General features: G+C 38.2%; 1 protein-coding gene and 1 long non-coding RNA gene across 12 annotated transcripts in view; one reads left to right on the top strand and one right to left on the bottom strand.

Moving 5' to 3' along the window:
- Window positions 1-22529, bottom strand: part of neb (nebulin) — a 66260-nt gene that overhangs the window by 9660 nt on the left and 34071 nt on the right. For 4 of the 11 annotated variants that reach the window (XM_044365302.1, XM_044365303.1, XM_044365304.1 and 1 more), the window contains exons 86-129: window positions 21916-22020; window positions 21676-21780; window positions 21472-21576; window positions 21178-21285; window positions 20984-21097; window positions 20600-20797; window positions 19948-20052; window positions 19601-19705; window positions 19380-19487; window positions 18431-18538; window positions 18198-18305; window positions 17973-18077; window positions 17749-17853; window positions 17546-17644; window positions 17328-17432; window positions 17003-17107; window positions 16794-16898; window positions 16517-16621; window positions 15929-16033; window positions 15694-15798; window positions 15400-15504; window positions 15103-15207; window positions 13978-14082; window positions 12387-12488; window positions 12153-12260; window positions 11935-12039; window positions 11719-11823; window positions 11514-11618; window positions 11288-11392; window positions 11040-11150; window positions 10833-10943; window positions 10516-10617; window positions 9896-10000; window positions 9205-9294; window positions 7395-7508; window positions 6909-7013; window positions 6159-6263; window positions 5474-5578; window positions 3953-4063; window positions 3083-3193; window positions 1511-1624; window positions 1317-1421; window positions 1110-1214; window positions 554-658 (exon numbers count right to left, since the gene is read on the bottom strand). In XM_044365302.1, coding sequence (XP_044221237.1) covers window positions 554-658; window positions 1110-1214; window positions 1317-1421; window positions 1511-1624; window positions 3083-3193; window positions 3953-4063; window positions 5474-5578; window positions 6159-6263; window positions 6909-7013; window positions 7395-7508; window positions 9205-9294; window positions 9896-10000; window positions 10516-10617; window positions 10833-10943; window positions 11040-11150; window positions 11288-11392; window positions 11514-11618; window positions 11719-11823; window positions 11935-12039; window positions 12153-12260; window positions 12387-12488; window positions 13978-14082; window positions 15103-15207; window positions 15400-15504; window positions 15694-15798; window positions 15929-16033; window positions 16517-16621; window positions 16794-16898; window positions 17003-17107; window positions 17328-17432; window positions 17546-17644; window positions 17749-17853; window positions 17973-18077; window positions 18198-18305; window positions 18431-18538; window positions 19380-19487; window positions 19601-19705; window positions 19948-20052; window positions 20600-20797; window positions 20984-21097; window positions 21178-21285; window positions 21472-21576; window positions 21676-21780; window positions 21916-22020 — 4752 coding nt within the window. Of the gene's footprint in view, window positions 1-28; window positions 122-553; window positions 659-1109; window positions 1215-1316; window positions 1422-1510; window positions 1625-3082; window positions 3194-3952; window positions 4064-5473; window positions 5579-6158; window positions 6264-6908; window positions 7014-7394; window positions 7509-9204; window positions 9295-9895; window positions 10001-10515; window positions 10618-10832; window positions 10944-11039; window positions 11151-11287; window positions 11393-11513; window positions 11619-11718; window positions 11824-11934; window positions 12040-12152; window positions 12261-12386; window positions 12489-13977; window positions 14083-14634; window positions 14737-15102; window positions 15208-15399; window positions 15505-15693; window positions 15799-15928; window positions 16034-16516; window positions 16622-16793; window positions 16899-17002; window positions 17108-17327; window positions 17433-17545; window positions 17645-17748; window positions 17854-17972; window positions 18078-18197; window positions 18306-18430; window positions 18539-19379; window positions 19488-19600; window positions 19706-19947; window positions 20053-20599; window positions 20798-20983; window positions 21098-21177; window positions 21286-21471; window positions 21577-21675; window positions 21781-21915; window positions 22021-22529 lie in introns of all 11 variants that reach the window. The other 7 variants (XM_044365301.1, XM_044365310.1, XM_044365305.1 and 4 more) reach the window with 5 other exon arrangements.
- Window positions 1631-22342, top strand: LOC122991873. The gene is made up of 3 exons (XR_006405930.1): window positions 1631-2190; window positions 6319-6325; window positions 22332-22342. It is a non-coding gene; the product is annotated as an uncharacterized LOC122991873 (long non-coding RNA).

The following is a 22529-nucleotide window of genomic DNA, read 5'->3' as shown; positions in this document are numbered from 1 at the left end:
AGGAGGGCAGGGTGACTCTGTGGAGTACCGTGCTAATGTTCTGCTGGTTGCGTTTAACTCTCTCCATCTCAGGGGTCTCAGGCAAAGCTGTTCCACCTCCCAAATCCTCTTTGTACTGAATCTTTACATGGATAAGGAATGAAAGCAGCAGCCAACAGTTAGCCTGATTTGATCTCTTGGATAATGAGAAATACTAGCTGCTTGATTTAATTTAAAAAATCACATAGAGTGAGACAAACATATAAACCAACATTTAAAAGAACAAGTTTCATCTGGACACACACACAACAACATGGTACAGTGAACAAAGTATTTAACTACACACAAGCTCTGCACTAACATGTATAAAAATGCTAGAGAGAAAATAGTCAAGGGTTAGTGGCGTGAATTAAAATTCTGCATATATAACAAGGTTAAAAAGTATCTGGTCCAAAGAAATAAGGATGTCACATCAGGGCTTGTTAAAGATGAGGAAAAGAAGGTAAAGTCAAGAAAAAAAAACCCAACACGTGTTATTAGAATATGTTAAGAAAAAATATTTTGGAGTAGATACCAAGCTGAAATTCTTTGTATTTTCTTTAACACGAAGCATTTCAGGAGTGTCCTTTACAGCAGACACTTTGCCTTTTATGTTTTTAAGGTCAATCTGGTATTGAAGCTACAGAGAGAAAACACAAGTGCAGTTAAAATGCTTCACAATAATAAAGAAGTCAAAAAGAAGAGAAGGAAACACAAGAGAAACTACTTATTCAGAAGAACAAAAAACGGTGACTGTAGTTTCTTCTCAGGATGAGCATGAAAAATATTTTCATCTATGTCCCTGAATAAAACATACGAAAGTGAACATCAAACACTTAATTTACAACTGGATTCAATCAGATTAGCGAACACCATACAAAAGACATTCCACTAACAGTACACGAGATAAAGTATTTAAGATAATACTTTACAGTAGACATGGAGACATACACAGAACTACCAGACGCTGGCACTGAGCATAACCTTTGACCTGAAGAACCACTGACCTCTTACTGTTGGTCCTACAATGATCAAAGACACGCTGGCCCAGTAAGAACCAGCATAATCTATCGTTCCCATTTTCTACTTACAGTGCTGAAGTTCTTCTGGTTCTCACGGACTCTCTGCATCTCTGGAGTGTCCAGAACCGGCACATAGTGAGACATGGTCTTCTCAGCCTCCTCTTTGTACTTTTTCTGTTGGCCAAAAACAAAATCAGCAGGGATTTATAATTCAAATTGAGTTTTAGATTGAAATACTACTGTGGTACGCGTAATTGGTTCATTACAATAATCTACCTGGCTGACAATGTTCTTCATCTGCTGAGCATGGAGGATGTCCGGAGTGTCAATGACAGTTGTGTAGCTGGATCTGTCCATCTCAGCGGTCTGCTTGTACTTAGCCTAAGGAACAGAAAATTGTCAGTCAGCACACATTAGTGGGATCATTCACAGCTCAGAAGAAATGATATGAAACACAGTAAGATTCAGACCTGACTGAGGATGTCAGTAGCATTCCTCGCCCTCATGAAGTCTGGGGTGTCCGTAGCCAAAGCCAACATTCCCTTGCCCTTTATCTCCTGCTCCAGTGATTTCTTGTACTCTCTCTGTAAATGTGACAGGTTACAAAGTGTGACATAAAAGTACTATATTTGCTACAAGCTAAAATGACTAGCAGATCACTTTAAACAAAAGGATTTCTACTCATTCGTACAGAGAAGGGCTGCAAAACCACAACACCTAGGGGAATAGTGAAGGTTAGCAGAAACTAGGGAGAATAGGGGAATTAAGGACAGCATTTTGTGTGTGAAGCTCCATTCAAAACTGAAGAATAAAACAGCAGTTGTTAAAGCTGGACTTTTGCCTCCCCCTTCTGGCAGTGAGAGTAATTACAAAAACACTGTGGACATGTGCTTACGTCATAGGCTCCGCCATAGCGTACTACCCAACTTTAAAAACAATTTTTAAAGGATAAATTGTTTTGAGCTTCACAACCCCCACTAAATGACTCATTTTACTATCAGAATTTGACCCATTTAGTTCGGTAACATTTGGAAAGCCTAGAAGAGCCACACGATTAAAATTATTTTATCCCCCTTCAAGTTAGCAGAGAGCTAAAAGGAAGTTAGCCAGCTCAGCCGGCGGAAGTCTCTAGTGTGCATGCTCTGCTCATGTATTCATCTGGCCAGCGCAGGAATGTTAAACCCGACACTAGAGTAAAAACTCCATATACTGTGAAATACAGAGAGATTTATCTGGTGGTGATGGGATTAATCAGCACTGTGCGAACTCATTCAGCAAGAGCTTGAATGTAACGGACATTCATTTATTTGTAAAAGTTCCGCACTGCAGGTTTAAGGACAGTGTGTTAAGGCATAATTAATAATTTTCAAATTTCAGTAATTCCAGTTAATTTATGAAGAAACCCTCAATTGTTTTATAGTGCTACCACTATCTTGCTTGCTAATAGAAATGCAAAAAATCAGTCTAAAAAGCATCCAGAGCATATCCTAGCCAAACAACAACAACAACAACAACAAAAAAGTTCAAATTATCAGAAGTCAGCTTTTTATACACAGTTTTGAAGCTATCAGATCCCTTGCTTTAGCACATTATTGTTAATGTCTTGTATTGCCATACAAGACATCAACAATAAATTAATTGCTGTAATGTAAATTAGAAAACTATAAACTAAAGTCACTGTGTCGGGGGGCAAAATCCCAGAGAAATAAAATATTACACGTCAAATCACGATATTAAAAACTAAAATTAAATATTGTTTTAGTACTTTTCTGGAATGTTTATCAAACAAAAGAGACAAAGTCATAGGAAAATCAAAATAGGGTTTAGATTTGATAGAACCCATAGACAGGAGAGCACTCGAACGTTAGTGATGTCATCAAGCAGGGACGAGGCGTCAAACCCAGCAGTCACCCCTTTTAGTGTGATGATGAAGCTTAGTTAAGGGGATAGGATTCAGCAGATGATGCACCAAGAGCAGGATTGTGGGAAGGCACTCAGATGAGAGTGTGACATCGCTCTCGTCACCCCTCAGTCAGTCATACCTCACACAGGATTTGAGTGGCATTCCTTGCTCTCAAAAGCTCCGGAGTTTCCTCCAGCACAGTTAGCCCTTTACCCTTCACTCCCTCCTCTAGATCCCTCCTGTATTCTCTCTACAGGTCGGAAGAAGAACAGAGAGACTACAGAGAAGGGCACACAGGCAGGCAAGGCCAAGACATACAGACAGACAGTACAGTAGGCAAGCTCTGCTGCTTGCTCTCTAAGCTCAAAGTCACCAGGCCTCCCAAAAACTCATTCAAGCAGTGAATCTCTGATTCGGATTCAGAGATTCAGCATAGAGTTTCATCATTAAAAACACGAAGATTGACGCAATCAATCACTTTTTTACAGAGAGAGAGAGGAGACGCCAGTGACTTTGGCAAGAATCCTGATAAAAGACAAGGTGAACTAAATTTTATCAGATAGAGCATAGAAAACAAAAAACAACAACAAAACAATTCAAGTCAGCATTTCACCATAAAAACATTGCGGCAAAAACAGGAAACAAATGCATGCAGGCTGATTTTTACATAAAGCTGTTGTTGTATTTTACTAGATGAAAGGTTTATTGTGAAGTGAAAAAGATGTGAACTACTCTACTACAGTATAAGTCACGCAATGGACAGAAAGAAGGGAGATGGATGAATCTTGCAACATTAATAGTTTAGGACTGTGCAGTGACTCATGCAAACAAACTAAAGCTAAACTACATGGGGGCACCTTCAAAAAGTCAAAAGGGAGCACTTGAGAGGTTAAAAAATAAAGGTGGTGACAGAAAAAAAAAGGACAGTGGTTGTGATGTAGTCTTAGTATGATTATAAAGCATGGGTGAGGTAGGGGAAGTTGTCGGGGATAAATTATCCTTTAGTTACCTCGCTGGCTATTTTGGTGGCGTGTCTGACATGTATCATGGCAGGGGTGACCTCCAAGCCTGAGAGGTTCGTGCCCCTCATGTACTCCTCAAAGTCCTTCTTATAGTCTTTCTATTGGCCGCAAAGACAAGACAGGGAACAGACAGAGCTCAGATAACCACATGCAAGCAGTGCTGGTTCAAAATGCAGTTATATCATTACCTCATTTGCGCCATTCTGCTTAAAATGTGACACCCATTTCTGGATCTGCAGTCTCCATATGTGTGTGTGTGTGTTTGAGTTAATGTGTGTCTGTGAGAAAGCAACCCTAATGTATGGAGCCTGGAGTCAGCCACCAGAAGAATTATAGACTTTTATTTAATTATTCATAAATTGATTAATAAAAAAGTAAATTAATTAGATCTGCATTTACATCATTTATAAAATCAAAGTAAAAGACAGAAACAAAAATATGAAGATCATTAAATTTGCCAATTAAATAATTATATTTCTTTCATCTGTCTTTAAATGACTAATTGAATTTAAGAATGGAATTGCAAAATATATTTGAAAAATCTATTTTAAGACTTAAATTTGATTTCATTTCATTTACTAATGTGTTGGCCTATCATATTCCATCTCACTTTAATTCATCAGCTAGCCAATCAGAGCTCCTGCTGCTGCTCTGTGAGTTGGATTTCATTAAGTATTTATGAGGCATACTTCTTTATACTAAAGTAAAAACTCTAAATGTTAAAGCAGTTCATTGTGAGATGGAATATGGCAGACACGTCAGTAAATGAAATAACAAAGAGCAATGTTTGAAAGCTTCTAATTTGCGAGTCCATTTTGAAATTCATTTAAAGAAATAGAATTATTACGGGGCAAATTTGATGATCTTTTTTTGTTTGAGGTTATTATTGCACCATTAAAATGTATATGTAATTAATCAATTTATAATAGCTTTTTAAAAATTGTATTAATTTATGAATTCATTATAATTAAACATAGGCTCCATAAAATGTTTACAGCCTGTGACAAAAATGTACTTTACCTTCGTCATCCCCTCATCATCAGAGGAAGATCTGAACTTATAGTATATACAGTATTAGGCACCAACAATACACAATGCACTGGGTAAGTTCAACTTTAACACATTTTACACTGCCTTCTCCCAGTGTGGAGGGTACGATTACAGCTAGTTAAATAGTAGAAACTGGTGAAGGACTAACAATAGGAGTGACGATTTATTGTGATTTAAATTCCAGGATATTATAATTAATATACTGCTGAAATACGACCCTGATGTAATAAACTGGCATTGAAGGCACTGTAAAAGGTTTTTCCATACTCAAGAAACATACTGTAAGTCCAATATAAACGACAGCTGGACATCCAACAAGCTGAAGCATATCGATATATAACCAGAGGCAGTACATTACAGGTTAATATATAGGCAGGCACTGAGAAATCCTCAAAGAGAGGCCTGTGAAGACAAGCTGTGAGCAGATTAAACACAGAGGTGACAGACAGGATGTTTACCTGGCTTTGCATGTGCTGAGCCTCCTTAGCAGTCACATATGTGGGAGTCTCAAAGTCCAGCATGGGCTTGCCCTTCTCCCTCTCATACTTCTCCTTGTACTTCACCTGGAACAGCCCACACACATGTCAAATGCAATGTCAGCTGCTTTCACTGGACAGTTTACATATACCGATAATAGTGATTATGCCGATACCCTTAAATACTAGGGCTGCCACTAGCAACTATTTTCATTACTGGTTAATCTGTTCATTATTTTTTCCAATTAATAAACATTAAGTGTATAAACTGTTAGAAAATATTGAAAATGCTGATATTTTTACTATTCATTTTTGTAAAATTCTGCCTGTAAATTCTTTAAATGTATTTTAAGAGGTAGTTTGTGGTTCAAAGCAGTTGGTTAATTTTTTTATGTTTTTGTGGCCCATGTAAAAGTTGTAAAACAACCCAATCGTATGTTAAGATTTTAAGTGTACCCTATAGTCCCCAACTTAAACGTTTAACAAATGAATGCAACACTACTTTTCTATAACTACAGGAAGCAGATAATGGTAATGATGTGGAGAACTGAGAAGCAGATATCACATACACACGTGTTTGACAAGAAAGATGAAATCCACAGCAGTTTTTCTGGGTTGGTGGGGGTGGGTGCAGTTATCATTGACCCCCAGAGTCTGTACAACTTACGTTGCTCTGAAGTTCAGAAGCCTCCTTGAGATGAAGCTGTTCTGGTGTGTCAGGAATCATATGGTAGTGACCCTTACTCTCCTCAAATTTCTTCTTGTAGCGGTACTACAGGGGAATTCCCAGTCAAGTAAAACAGCTCAGTACAAAAAACGAGAAGAAGAGTGCATGTCTGGAGTTTACTCCCAACATTACACAGCACAAAAAAGATTCTTATATTTTATGACAGAAACAAAAACAATAACTTTCATAACTGTGAAAACAGTTCTTGCGATGTCAAATAATATGACATGCTTGCAAAACGATGGATGAAAATTTTAAATGATGGTTAAACTTTACATTAAAATGGTTTAAAACCATGGAGAAGCAGGGAGTTTTGTGTTAAGTGATCATTAATAAAAAGTAGCTGTATATGAACTATGGGATAAAAAAAATTAAGAGAAGAAAAAAGAAATGTAGGAGAATGAGCCTATAGAAGGTAGTAGTAGGGGAAGGTCAAAGGTCAAGGGTGAGAAGGGTAAGGATCACTACCAGATGAGGTCACAGAGAAATGGATGTATGGATGAAGGAACTTAGTGCACACAACATGGCTAATGGACCACAGCATGTTGATGTTATTGAAGTATGTGGGTGACAGAAACGCTGCAGTCAGACACATTTCAATGCGCCACGGCGGGCGCACTGAAACTGAACTGACTCCCAGCAGCTTCCTGGATGGGAATGTGAGAGGGTTAAAGGGTGATGATATCTTACGTCGCTGGACAATTTGCTGGTGCTCAGGCTGTGCTGCATGGAAAGAGACTCAGCCATGTCGGTCACAGGCTTGTGGATCTTCTTCAGATCCCCTTTGTACTTCACCTGCGGGTAGGGTTAGCAGATGTAAACATAATAATAAATGAACATACCTCACAGTTGAGTGGTGTTTGTATTTGAAATGGTGATTTCCTCAGATTAATAATGAGGTCTTATGACATATGTGGATATAAATCCTTGCTACCTGAAAAAAGCTTTATTTAGATTTGTGGAATTGCCATTAATAAATGGTTAGACCTGCATGCAGACATAAAAATACATCTATGAATTTGTCCCACTGTGGGTAAATAGAAAAAAGTCCCCAAACACCACACTATCTCTTGATTTTGTGTCTTGGACTGTGTTTGCCAGAATGAGGCCATCTTTAATGTTAGGTATAATGTTTGTAGGGATTATATGACATGATGCAGTTATGTGAGCACCTACCTCACTAGCCAGATCATTGGCATCCTTCAAAGTCTTGTAAATCTTACTCTCCTTCAGGTCATATTGTGGCCTCTTTCCTTTCATCTCCTTATCAAACTTCTCCTTGTACTTCACCTTTTGGGGTGGGATATACAGTATGTGAGAATTAGTGTAAGTGGTAACTTTTTGGGACCAGTGGGAAACTTAGACGCCATCACAGAAACATTTAAAGGACAACATAATGCTTTGTTATAGTGTATAAAAAGGGATACGTAACTCATATTCTATATACTGTGTAGTTTTATGTAAAAAGTTTTGGACTTGGGTACTGTATGCTTCTCTATATTAACACACAACTTTATTTTGTATCCCTTGTTATACAAGAAAAAAAATAACTGTAGTCAAACTGTGTTTCTTTCAAAAGTGATTGATTTTCCCATGCACCAATTCAATCCCCATTTTCATTCAGCAATCTTGACAGTAATTAGTCTTAGAGGGCAGGAAGGTGTCAAAAGAGATGTTTACATCTGCAGTTTGGTTCCAGGCTTGAGAAGAAAATCATATTTTCATTTTTTATTCCTAGTCATCCTACCTGTCATGCCACCCAACATGTAAACATGAGGATTTATGGACTGACAGATAACTCGTTGGACAGTTCTGGTGTACAGTCATACTGTCTCTCTGTATCATCAGCACTCTACAGACCTGTAGGGTAAAATTTAAAAAAAAAATGTGTTCCAGAGCTGTACATAAATGACCACTTCCAAGAGTTTGCTTGGAAGTGGTTGCCAGGCAACCAGGATGCATCTCAATTGATACTCAAGACCACTTTAGATTGGATTTCATCTCCCTGCTTGCGTCTGATTTTATATGTGTTTTATATGTAGCATGCAGTGCTGACTAGTGTTTTGAGTGATCAAATCCAACTGTGTTCTGAATGTATTTTGGGTGCATTCACATCTTTGTTCAGAGCTTCCCACTGATCACCCAAGATGCATTCTAGTGCCGAGTGTAAACAGGGCTAATATAGCATCCTATGATCTACATAAACACAACATGGACTTCATATACTGTATAATAAAGTATGGAAGAATTAGGGCAGTAGGATTGTGATCCTGTTTCAGAGGGAGCTTGGGCTGTTCTGTCAAGTCGACCAGCTTTAGAGAGAAAGTGAGACAAAGCAATATCCTTAAACATTGTCTTAGAAAACACATGTGTAAATCCAGTAGCAATAATGAATTAATCCGTATTGTTCATTTTAAAAACTTGTAAAGTCTGCCATCATTTCAGAAGGCCTACACTGCCCTCTAGTCTTCGGAATTGAAAATGAAGAAATTCAGCATAGTTGACTGCTGGATATACACACGAGTTAGGATAGAATTGTGCACAAAGGAGAAAGATCATTACATTCAAGCATTCAGAGACAGACACAATGACTGAGTGATTCAAAAGGAAATGAGTAGAAAATGAGTAACAAAAATATGATCCATTAACATATAAGGCAATAATGCAACTAATGCAGTAATGCAGTGCTTGTCTATGCTCAGCAGTGAAGCAGAGCTTGTCAGGGAAACAAAAGAGCAGAGGATGCACATAATGCTAAGCTGCATGTTTGCAAGCAAAATCAAAATAACTTTATGGGATTTGAAGATTCAAATGAGATCAAAAACCTTTTCCAAAAAACTTCTTGTAGTGTGTGGCAAAGGCACAGTGAACCCCGCAGTAAAATCCAGAATCAGTCAATCAATAAATAGATGAGAAGGGCACAGAAAGACAGAAGAGACAAACATATAGTAGGAGCCCTTTGGTTTCAGGGCATTAACCTCCTTACATTACTAGTCACGGCACTCATTTTCTTAATGTGACGCATCTGGGGGGTATCATAGGAAGCAGCTCCATGGAGGGAGGGCTTGGCCTCCACCTACAAAGCGCATTGAGATGGAGGGATGAGAACACAAAGACTAGGACATTATGGAAGGAGAGAGGAGAGGAAAGGAATGAGGAATAGGAGAGTAAAGAATAGAAGGATGGAGAGAGGAGAAGCAAGGTAGACAGTAAGGAGGAATTAGGAAGACAGGTTGAAGGACAGGGTGAAGAAGGAACATGTACAATGTTGTGATATGGGTAGTTAATAAGCATGTAAATCTACTTTCATGGACTCACAATGACAGAGTAAGACATAGATCGTAATGCAGGCTGGCAGAGGAAGCGCTATGGAAGAGCTGCTAGTTTTATAGTTAGGCCTACAGTTCTGCTGCTAAGCATCTACTACAGCAATACTAGTCTGCATGTATTATTAGCTCAAGAAAGCTGATCTGACAATAACACCCAGAGAGTTGAATTTGCTGAACTGAACTTTACTGGGGTAATATGACTTCCACTGACTGACGCCAACCATCTTGACTGTGAAATAAAGAGTGGAAACATCTCAAAGATGGTCACTGTAAAAAAAAAAAATAGTGGGAAAGCAGCAGGAATAGCCTGGAGCTTCACAGGACAGATGGTTGATTTGGTTTGTGTACCTGGCTGGTCAGCTTGGACACCTCAGTGGCCAGTGCGATGTCTGGGCGGTGGGCCAAAGAACCTCCACGCCTGGCCTCCTCACGGGCCTTGTTACGGTAGCCAATCTGATGGAGACAAAACCAAACAAGAATCAGTGGACCATGTACAAACTACAGTGATGGGTATGTGGTCCTAAGTGTTTTTTATGTTACATCTTTGATGCCAAGCCATCATTGTCATGATGTATGTGCATTGTATTTCCCAGAGATCACTTTTCCATCATACAGTGTGTGCCATACAATAATTTAACAACTATTTTCTTTCTTTTGTTCATACTATACTACTGTTTTGTGTAACAGCCATTCACGCTTCTTATTTGCCATTCTTTTATTAATAGGTCTAAATACTGGCAGAGTAGAGAGACATTATACATGATTAAGGTGTGTCTACATCTATTTCTGGCTAACTGTGGGAGAGAAAAACAGGCTTGTACACAGTGAGATTTGTAAAAACAGAAACATGTGCACACACTGGTTAATACTTCTGATGCAAATAAGGCGTATGCTAATTTCTGCCTTTGTGTGGACACTTTTAAGTCTTTAACCCTGACAGTGTTTTTATGCATCTGCTTTATTATTACATCGCTGATGAGTCTGGCAGCCTGGGTAGCCTTCTTGATGTCAGGTCGGTCCACCACAGTAGTGTAGTGCAAGTTGGCTTTGGCATCCTTCTTGTAGGCAACCTGTAGGGTTGGGTAGAAGAGTAGAAGGGATATACTCATAGTAAAAGAAGTAAGAGAAGCTGTGAAAATAGTGTAGGAGCCAAAACACTTAACTTAGCACATAATATTGCCAGTAAAAATGATATGAATTATCCCAGCATGGAGACTGTAAGCCAAGGGAATTGACAAAATCGTCAATTAAGTGTTATTTTTGCATAGCCGTAGATATAACTCACGCTGCTCTGGTTTTTGGCCACGTCCATGGCATGCTTAACATCAGGTGGAGTAGTCATGAGGTTATACACTGACTTGCCCTTCTCCTTCTCAAACTTCGCTTTGTACAATTTCTGTAAAAAGAGACAAGAAAGTTAGGGGCCAACCTCAGAAAAAAAATGTTGAGGATTATGAGTCTGAGTTCTAAAATAAATGTGAGACAACTGTACCCCGCTGACAAGCTTGTTGATCTCCTTGCTGTGGGCAGTATCGCGAGTCTCGGACAGGGTGGTGAATGAGCCAGACTGCATTTCCTTCTTACTGGCCTCCTTGTATTTGCTCTGAGGAAGAATTTGAAGAACTTATAACACACACATTGTTATAGTCATAAAAAACTGTTTTTGTGTAATATATCTCACTATAAAATATGTGTACAAGGGTACAAAAACAGGTTGATTTTCTACTGAATGGTTCTTACTTCTGACACCAGAGTGCGCACAGCCTTAGAATGGAGGATTTGAGGAGTGTCCAGAACGGGCACGTAGTGGCCCTTTGACTTTTCATACTTCGCTTTATACTTCACCTGGAGAGTAAAAATGGATAACATTTAAGTAGGAATAAAGTATTAGTTGGGTTTACAACATGTCAAGTCCTGAAGTGTAGTATAGTCATAGAGTTGGTAATAAAGTAGGGGATAAACTTACATCACTGGCCATTTCAGCATTCTTCTTAGCCAGGACGGTTAACTTGTCATCAACCACCGGTATCACACAGCCCTTCATCATCTCCTTGTCATACTTGTACTCAACCTGTGGGTGAGACAATAGGAGAAACATTAGAAAAACACTGTTGCATGTTGTCATGTCACCAAAGTCATACACATACTATAAAGAAAAAGCACCAACTCACATCACTCTGTTGCAAAGTGTTCCTTGCAGCATTGACAAAGTCGGGTCTGTCTGCTGTCCAGATCCACTTGTTCTTAGTGGCTTCATACTTCTTCCTGTAGTTGAGCTAATATAGGGAAAAAAACAAATATTTTATCAAGATTTTCCATTTTTTTCCTATCTAAGCAGTTTAAATTTCTTATTAAGACATTTATTTGGCACCACTGACAACACTTACATTGCTGATGTTTTTGTAAGCCTCCTTGGCAGCACGAATCTCATGAGCCTCAGGGTCCATGTTGATCTGGGCCTTGCTCTTCTCATACACCTCTTTATACTTCAGCTGCAAGATGCATGAGAAACGCACCATCAAACACAACAATTTATTTATTATGTTGGCTTTCTATGTCTCTGTAAAAAAGTGTTAAAGGTGCAGCCAGTCTGTGAGGGACTTACAGTGCTAGTGATCTCCTTGACTTTCTTCATGTGCTGTTGGTATGGAGTGTCATAAGGCATGGTGTATCCCTTAGCCTTGGTCTTGTTGTACTCCATTTTGTAAATGATCTGTGGAATGATCATCATTGCATAGTCAGGAGCAATTCAAAAGACACACACACACAAAAAGAAATCATGAAGCAGTTGCTGATTTAGAAAAATGTACCCGATGGACAAAAACAAAACAAAACTTACATCGCTGATCTTCTTGCTGCGTTTGTGGGTCTCGTACTCTGGAGTGTCCAGAACGGGTGTGAACTTATCCTTGGCACGCTCATACTGCTCCCTGTACCTCCACTGAAGAATAACATGCAAAAGTTATTATCACTCATAATAACGCTACCAGTGTAATCATTAGCTTTTATTCATGTGTATTCTGAGTAGTCTTGCTTCTAATTTCTGGGGCTAAAGTAAAGACAAAAACTATCCATGAAAAGTGGTGGATAAATTCATGGAAAGAAATGTTGGAGCACTCATTAAAATATAGGCATGCAACAAAATTGTACTAATGCCCAGAAATTAAAAGTGACATTTAAGCATTACATGATTTCTTATTCTGAGTTTACTCTGAAGAAGACAAATAAATAATCACTATATAATAGTATAATAGCAGTTTTGTTATTTAACTATTCGCTCTTTTTTTCTTGAATGATTCTCTAACAGTGAATGAGCAAACTCAGAAACACTTTACTTTACTTTACTTTACTTTACTTTCACATTATAAGTGTCATGTAATGTATCACTGGTTAAAAATAACACAGTCCATATCTTATAAGTGATGTGGTGCCATGCACAAGTTAATAAAAGCATGCATTATGAAAAAAAACATGCATGAAAACAGAGGTGGTTATTTTCCAGGTGAAAATGAAGACAAAGACACATGAGAGAAGCAATGCAAGGACTGCAAATGAAAATTAGCCTGCATGGCTAACTCTAGCACATTTACATGATGGACCTCAGTGCTTATGTTAATTAATGTGCATTGCCCCTTCTTAAATAAACATAAACATTTTACCACTATGCAGTCATGAAAATCTGCAGTGCCCACGTAGTTCATGGTGACCAGCAGCAGTCCATCTTATGCTATTGATCGCTGAATCTGATACATACAGTGGCTTCAGCAAAGATGAAGTTTACTCAAGAGAAGAGAGTGAAAGTCAAGTGACTAGTGGAACAGCTATGTACTAAAATAGCTGGTACAACATTAATACAATTTGTAAATCCCATTTTAAAACCAATGTGTAGAATTTGAAGGTTTCTTTGGCGCCCCCAGTGGTAGTATCAAACATCACACTATGGCACATACCAGGATTGCCTTTTGACTTTTCTACAAAAAATCTTCAGAATAATCTGAAAGATGCTGTAATTACATAAAGTTCTACACATATATACTATAAAGTATATATGCTGCATATATTTTCTGACTCTAGATATCAGAGTGCTGTTGGACAACTACTGCATTGCATTTTAAAATAAGTTAAATATTGGGTTATCAATGAGGGATGGAGAGTTGTGGATGGGTGATGGAAGGATTAGAGGATGAAAGGGAAGAATGGGATGTCAGATAGTCATTTGGGAGTTAAAATGGAATGAAGGGAAGGATGAAAATACGATGTGATGAGACCCTGTCCAGAAACAGCAGGAAGGAACAGTGTAACTTGACTTGACTGAGCATCATGCTGAATTAACTTTCAACTGTCAGTCTTAAATTACAGAGGGATTGTTTTCTGCCTGTTTGTGGACAAGGATTGGAGTTACCATGGTTCAACCACTCTCGGTTGTTTACCTTACTGCCCATAGTGGACTGGTAAAGGGCTGTGAGGATGTCAGGGCGGAATAGCTCATTGCAGCCACTCTTTAGCAGATCCTTTGCTTTGGATTTATACCTTACCTGTTCACACACACAACCACATACACACACACACACACACACACACACACACACACACACACACATCATGCAAAAGTTAAGGACACATATAAAAACAGCAGTGACACTGAGAGGGACTGGAGAAGGACTCCGGAGATCCAAATGTGACGATGGAGCTATATTCTCATCTGTGTCCTCAGTGACAGACATCATCATATTCAGAAGTGGAAGGATTTGTTCATTTGTTTGTTTGGGCTTACTCATTTTTTATTACAAAGCATAATCTATGCATTAATGAATGATTAAACTGTCTCTGATGGCACAGATAAAGGAGAGTCTTGCTCTCCTATTGCTCCACCTGCTATTTGAGTGACACAGTTTACAATAACCTGTGAGGGGCAAAAAGAAAAAGAGAGAACACAGGGACAGAAATTCATCATCATAGCCATGCGGCGACCACCACCAGCAGGTCTGTCGACGACCTCATGCACCGGTGTCAGAGGCCTGGAGGGCCGGGCCGGAGGAAACAGCGGAGGATGCAGGCCAGTCGTATGACACGACCAGGGCTTTTACCTGGCTCATCTTCCTGTTTTCCCTGGCCAGTTGGTATCTAGGATCATCTGTAGTTACGGTGAACTTATCTTTGGTCTTCATATAACCAGCTTTGTAGATTCTCTGCTCAGAATGTCAGATGGTAGTTAAAGACAAATGTCCAGAAAACAATGTGTGATGTCATGTCATGAGAGTTTTCCAGGGGACAAAGGAAGATTAAAACAATTTGATATGATGGTGAAGGGCAACGTTTTTAAACATTACATGTATGTTACATGTAAAAAGAGGAGGTTAAAAACATAATAGGCAATAATCAAATAATACTTTAACTTCATGATTTTTACCTCCAAGCTGAAAGTCCATTTAAGATGCACAGAGAGAGAGAAAAGTATCAATTTCACAAAGTCGATTCAACAAATTGATTATAACATATTTGTTTCTGCTACAAACATCAATTATCATACTGGGTTGAAGAATGAAAGGACTTACATCATTGATGAGCATGGAGGCTTGTTTGGCAGCCTGGAAGAATGGAGTGTCACAGGTATACCTGAAGTTGCCTCTATTCTTCTCAAAGGAGGTTTTGTACAGTCTCTGTTACCAAGAAATGAAACAGTTATCAGGATCAGTTAAAATGACGGCATACACTACATTATTCAGTATATTTGTTATATGAATTAAACAAATCATGAGTAATTTATGGTACTTTCTATAGTATGAAATTAACATGTTTGTCATATTGTTGATGTAATAAATGTTAAAATATGAACTAAATAGAACCCTTACCTCACTGTACAGTGTCTTGTTTCTTTCAGCCTGCACCAGCTCAGGTGTGTCCCACACAAAGCAGCCAATACCCTTCAGCCAATCCAGGTCTTCCTTGTACTTGATCTAAAAAGAGAAGAAAAAAATTCATTTAGATACTACACAGCCAATAATACTGCATGACCTTCTACCCACTGAGGGTCACAGTTTTAATATAGAAGATGTGTATTTTTGGGAGGCTTGATGCAATTTCAAAACTTTCTCAGCATTATTAAGTGCCACATAACCACAAAATATCAATTCAACAGTACTCACATCGCTGATGTTATCGCTGGCAATTCTGCTGAAGAAGAACTCAGGACGGTCGGGGATGGACTTCCATGTACCCAGAGATTTAATGTACTTTTGCCTGTATTTAACCTGTGGTAGAGATGGATGGACAGAAAAACAGTAAGATAGACGAAAGAGTTAAAATCAAAATTATATTTACTTTTTTGTTGACATTATCTAAATATAATGGTGCAAAGAGAGCCTAATTTTAAGTGCTGACCTCACTGATGTCGTCTGTGACTCTGCGGTGGTAGGTGATGTCCAGAGCATCCTTGACAGTAAGGTAGTGGCCCTTAGAGAACTCGAAGGTCTCTTTGTAGCGCAGCTGAAGACATGAACAGCAACAGAATGGTTACCAGACAGAAAATACAGAAAGTGGTGTTTGTGGCATCTTTGTTCTAAAAGTAATCTTTAATCATAAGTCAAAGCCCACATTTTGCCTCATTGACTCTTACAGGCAGCATTTTGTGGCATGGTTGAAAAGTTTATAAAACAACATGAGATCTGTCATAGGAGATCACTCCATAAGCTAATGAAATTCTTAACTTGATTAAAAGTTTTCCCAGATGGAGTCAGACATGATTCATTGCAGGTTTTATAGACTAATGCTCTGAAATCAGTTGATATCCAATTTTTATTTAAAGTCCCATAACTCAGATATTGGGTTACTGCTAAAAGGGAGCTTGAGCAGAAGCACCAGAGGGACACCAAAAAAAAAAAAGAAAAATATCTAGGTAGGGATAATGAAATATGATAATGATATAAACATTATTCTTTACTATGCAGGTTATCAAATGAGCATACTCACATCACTGGACTGGAGGTAGGCTTTCTTGGCACGGACCAGGAGGGGTGTATCAGCAATGGCAGTGTACCTGTGCTTCATCTTCTCATACTGATCTTTGTACTTGAGCTAAGGGAGGAAACAATTATTGCAACACATCAGGAGAGTTAGTTAAGTCTCAAGACATGCTTACTTTTATAAAAATCTACAGAAGTGAGGCATTATGAAGGCAAGATAGCCCACTAGTAAATAGCAAGGATATCCAAACAAAGATAAAGGAGAAATGATGAGGAGGACTTACATCACTTTGGACTATTTTCATTTTTCTAGCATGGTCCAAGTCTGGAGTTTCCATTTCTGGGGTGAAATGGGCTCTTTCTTTATGAGCAAGGTCCGTGTACTCGAACTGTAGAAAAACAGAACATACAAAATAATGTTACATTGCAAGGAAAAAGAAACATAAATTTGTGTAAAAAAACATTCAATAAGTGATAGTGTATCTAAACTTGCCTTATTAGTCAGCTGCTGGGCCCATTTGGCTCTCTGGATGTCCACAGAGTCCACAGTGGTGCTGACTTTAGCCATTTCTTCTTTGCTATGGGCTTTGTAGATCAGCTGAAATTATAGGGTCAGAAAAAGTCAAGAGCTCGATCAAAATGAATTTATTTATTTATTTTCAGACAGAATACTATCATTTTTCTTAGAACACAAGCCTTGGAAGATACTGCTATTTAAAAGCTACTTAGTTGTCAAGAACTTTACTTTTATTTGGAGACCTAATAATGTTACAGCTATCCATATAATGTGATAATGAGTGTTTGGGAAAACGACTCACGTTGCTCATGTGGGTCTTCAGCTCAGACACACGCTGGTACTCTGGTGTGTCAAGGACCACGGAAAACTTGGAAAGGTTCTTCTTAGCTTCCACTGGATAGTTGGCCTATAAATTAAAAAACAGGCCATACAAGTGACTGTGATGCCACTGCAGTAAGTTGAATATGCAATGAAAATGAAGGACAGTGATATAAGAGGGTATTCTACTGAAGCACATACCCTTTGTTTGGTGATGCTGCGGATGTGGACCATCTCTGGGGTGTCATACAAGAAGCAGCCAATGCCTCTTAGCCACAACAAATCTTCTTTGTATCTTAGCTAAAAACAAAAAAAAAAAGATTTTAAAGAACAATTTCTCACAAAAGTTTCCAAGTCAAATGTGTGAAAATGTGAGTCAGACTTTATTTCTTTTTCCTCCATACCTCGCTGGTGATCTCATTGACATGGTAGCAGTGCATCAGCTCAGGTGTAATGGGCATAGGGATCAGCTGTCCTCTAGTATTGTAGTATTTCTCTTTGTAGCACAACTAGAATGATCAGAGAACAAAAAAGTTGCCTGAACATAATATGCTAATCAACTCCACCAAGCTACATGAACAAAAATAGGAACACAAAAGAAGTAAATTGTGTGAGAATGGTTCCATACGTCGCTGAGATTGTCCTGGTTCATCTTGACTTGTTTAATTTCAGGGGTGTCGTAGGTTGTGTGGATCTTGTCCTTTTTCTTGTGGTAGTCCGCACGATACAGACGCTGGGGAAGTGGAGAAAGTGAAGTGTGAAATTGTTTTATGCAATACAATTGCCACAAGGTAACAATGTAAATCTCGATCAACTATAACGTGTCAAGAAAAGCAGCAGTGTTTTATCTTACCTCATTAATGATCTTGCTAGCATTCCTTGCGTTGACGAAGTTGACTCCCTCTGGATGAAGAGTGTAGGCCTTAGCCTTCATCATCTCATAGGCCGCCTTGTACTTCGCCTATCCAAATAAAAGCAAAAGGAATGTGACTCAGTAACATCAAAACTATGTGAGCAGGGAGGCTTAATTGCTATCCAAAGAACAGTTTAATTGGATGATTCAAGATAGGACAGTGAAATACTTACATCGCTGCTGACATGGCTGTTCATCTTAACCTGCTTGATGAGAGGGGTGTCACTGGGCAAGGAGTATCCGGTGGGCATGGCGTGCTTGTTGGCTTCCTTGTACCAGTTCTGAGAGAAGCCAGGACAACAGGGTGAGACCAGATGTATTTCAGATTAAAAAACATGTATACTGATAGAAAAATACAATGGTAAGACATATATTGAGGGGACAAAATAAAGCCATAAACCCTGAAGGTAAACTCCTAAAAATGATGTAGATTTTATATCCAGCATTTTTTAAATTTATTTTTGTAGATATTTGTCTGCTTTCTCTCCCAATTTTAAATACCCATATTCCCAGTCAACTGCTATGTAGAGATTGATAGCCATGTGCTACAGTACCTCTGTGACTCACTGGTGGTTGTCATTGCACCAGTGACCAGTAGGAGGTAAAATTATTTAAAACATTTTTGATTAAATAAAGACAAGAGCTGTGTCTGAAATCAATCCCTATTTGCTACATAGTGCACCGTGTCAGTGTAAAATGTTTGTCCTACAGGGCCCATACAAATTCCCGGAATAGAACGAAAAATGTGTTGTCCAAAGCATGTACACTACTTTCTGCTAAAATCTCATGATGCAATGCTTTGACAGATGCAAAAACTTAGAGTCAGTGATGGTACAAAATTATGATGAAGCATAAGTCTCTAAAATCTAAATCTACTACTCACTATAGTGTAAACAATGGAGTGTGTATGGGTGAGTGAATGATTTTGGTCAAAGCAAAGCAAGGATTTTTTGAAGTGCATGACCAAGCTGGATTGGTGGTGATTGTGGGTGAGAACTTTATCCCTGGGTCACTCATGCTCCTACCATCCAGCATTGGTGACAAATTCTTACAGTGTACACACAGTGTATATATGACAGTAGTTCTTAAACAAAGACAAAATATTAAGAAATACTATCTTACATCACTCTGGATGTAGTTTGCCAGGCGTGCCCTCTCTGTATCAATAGTGACAGCAGGAGAAGTGTTGGTTCCCTTGACATTGGTGTGGTAATCATAGCGATAGTGCAGCTGGAAAATGAGAAGAAAAAAAGATTAGATGTATTATCATGATTTTTTGTTACGTAATGAAATATAGATAGTAATAAACCAACACCGTTCAGAGAATTTAAAGAGTCACTTACATCGCTCAGGTTTTGAGCGTTCTGCTTGGCCGTCTCATACTCTGGAGTCTCCAATACCACTGAATAGTCCTTGAAAGCCTCAACACCTTTGGCTCTGTACTTGTGCTGGAATATAAACAATAAAACATGGCAATCAGCATTGGTTCGGATTAAACACCAGATAGTATAAAAAGTCTGGGGAGGATTTACTGGAAGGGAAGAAAATGAGAGTTGTCTGAAAGCTAGAAAGAAGAGGAATATGAAGAACATTTGAACAGTGGAGGGGGAGCTAAAAGTTGTAAATCAAGTCATTGCAGATAACGTGGAATAGAAAGTAGCCTAAGAATGAATATATTAGGTGGGCTAACCTCGCTCTGAAGATCACCAGCATGCTTGACACGGATGATCTCCGGTGTGTCCCAGGCATAGCAGCCGATGCCCCTCAGCCAGTTCAAGTCATCCTTGTAGAAGATCTGAGGATAGCGCACAATAAAACATACTTTCAATTATGGCAATCATATTAACATATTTTGGTCATGTCCTACTGTAAGTTAAGGGACTTTTGGTAGATGTGTTTTGTATTGTAAGTGGTTGCAACCTGACGCTTTTTCATACAATGTATAGTTCAAAAAAACAACAACAAAAACTAACAGACAAAAAAGACCATAAACACATATGTATACTGTTTACATATATATACTTATCTCACTTCTTTTGGACTCTTCAGTTGCCTTTGTACTCATGAATATGAACTACTACTGAATAAAAAATTAAACTGTATATCCAGCTGGAAACTGGATAAAGAAAAACTTGTCATATTAAAATAAGAAATTATCTTGCACTGTATAAGATGCTAAATTTTTTTAAAAATGCGAGTTAAAAAAGAAGATACAATATTATCAAAAATAATATCACTGATAAAAATATAAGCTAGAATGTGGCTGTACCTTTGACCAATCTGTAACTACTGTGGCTGCACAGTAACAAGCACAGAATATCAAGCTGAGGGAAGTTACTCACGTCACTGAGCTGCTCGCTGACTTTGCGTGCTTGGACATACATCTGCATGTCAGGAAGGCATATCCACTGATGGAGATACTTGCGGTAGTGTATCCCACTAACGGTGGACTGGGTGTTGCGGGCAGACAAGATATCCAGCATGTCTGGTGGGATATGGTTCTTGGCCTTGGTCTTCTCATAGTCCTGCCTGTACAGACGCTATAAAGATGGACAACAGATGGTTCTTTAAGTTCTCGCATTATGTTTGCACAACAAAAATCACATTTGGATGCATTTTAGATTGTTTATCAAAACAGAGTTAATCTTACAGTACAGCTCCTGTATTCCTCTTCAAAGGAAATTTGCACATGAGGAAGATGAAATGGCTCAATAAATTTAACTTACATCAAGGACCAGCTTTCCAGCTTTGACGCAACGAGCAGTGGCAGGATCATCCTCAAGAGACTTGGGCAAACTGTAGAGGGATTTGAACTTCTCATAATCCTCCTTATACTTCACCTAAAGGGGCAAGAAATTTCATATTGTCAAAAATAGTAATAAAATGGAATAAAATTAATAGAACTCAAAGTTGAACTCACGCCGCTGAGAATGATCTTCTGTTGTTTGGCGTGCTGCAAGGCATGTGAGTCATGTGGAATGTGGTAGCCCTTGGCTTTGATTGTGTCCCAGGCAGCAGTGTAGTTTTTCTGATGACAGAAAAGCCAGAATATAATCATCATTACAACATGCCATTGAAAAAGCTGATAGCTTAAATGTTGTCAATGAGGTTCAAAGTTCAAGGTAGGATTTACCGGGGAATTAAATTGCATTCCTTCAGTGCTACAATGCACACAATGACTGAAAGAGAGATATGTTCATGTATCTCCACTTACGTTGCTGAAGAAGTATTTGAAGTTGTGGCATCTGGCATAATCGTATGTATCCAGAACAGTGGTATACTGGTGCTTCTCCTTTTGATAAGCCTCCCTGTAGTTCAGCTGTCAATGACAATTGTATATAAATATTGCACTCATTTGGGCATTCAAACAGTAAAAAAAACAGTAAATATGCTTATTCAAAAAGTCCAGCTCACTCACCTCACTGGCCCAGGTGTGACCCAGGACAGCAGTCACATAGACTGGGGTGTCTGTCACAATGGAATAATTGTTGTATTCTTTCTTGGCATCCTCTCTGTATTTAAGCTAAAAAGGAAAATATGACAAGAGAAAATAAGAACAGGTTCATGAAGTAAAGAATTAAATTATTTATCTTAAATGCCTGGACATTAAGAATTATGTTTCTAAATGTTTCCAGTAAATTTCAGTGTGGTTACTCACATCACTCTGCAGCTCGTAGGCCTTTTTGGCACGTATAATCTCTGGCGTGTCCCACACATAGCAACCAATCCCCTTCATCCAGGTCAGGTCTTCCTTGTAGAACACCTATAAAATAAAGAGAGGAAGAAAGCACATATTTATTTGTATAATACTGAAAGAATGTTTAGATTTCTGTATAATTTCTGGCTTTCAATAAATCTAATATAGTCTAATATCTAGTATATTTTGTATGTAAAGTTGGCCTCTGGTGTTGTGCTGGCATACTATAAGAAAGTTTGTCTTGGTAGTGTAGTACAATAAAGAACATAAGAACAACTCCCAAATCTGGACAGCAAAACAATTGCTCTGACAATATCTCAGATTTTTGAGCCTTAAATAAGACAACTTTTATCAAATAACTACATTTATAAAGATAGTTGCAGTATGTGTATATATATATATATATATATATATATATATATATATATATATATACATACATACATATATATATATATATATATATATATATATATATATATATATATATATATATATATATATATATATATATATATATATATATATATATATATATATATATATATATATATATATATAGTATGTGTATATAT

Source organism: Thunnus albacares, chromosome 11 (assembly GCF_914725855.1).
Source record: "Thunnus albacares chromosome 11, fThuAlb1.1, whole genome shotgun sequence".
Taxonomy (NCBI): Eukaryota; Metazoa; Chordata; class Actinopteri; order Scombriformes; family Scombridae; genus Thunnus; species Thunnus albacares.
The sequence above is the reverse complement of the archived record's forward strand: the minus strand, read 5'-3'. Positions and strand labels throughout refer to the sequence as shown.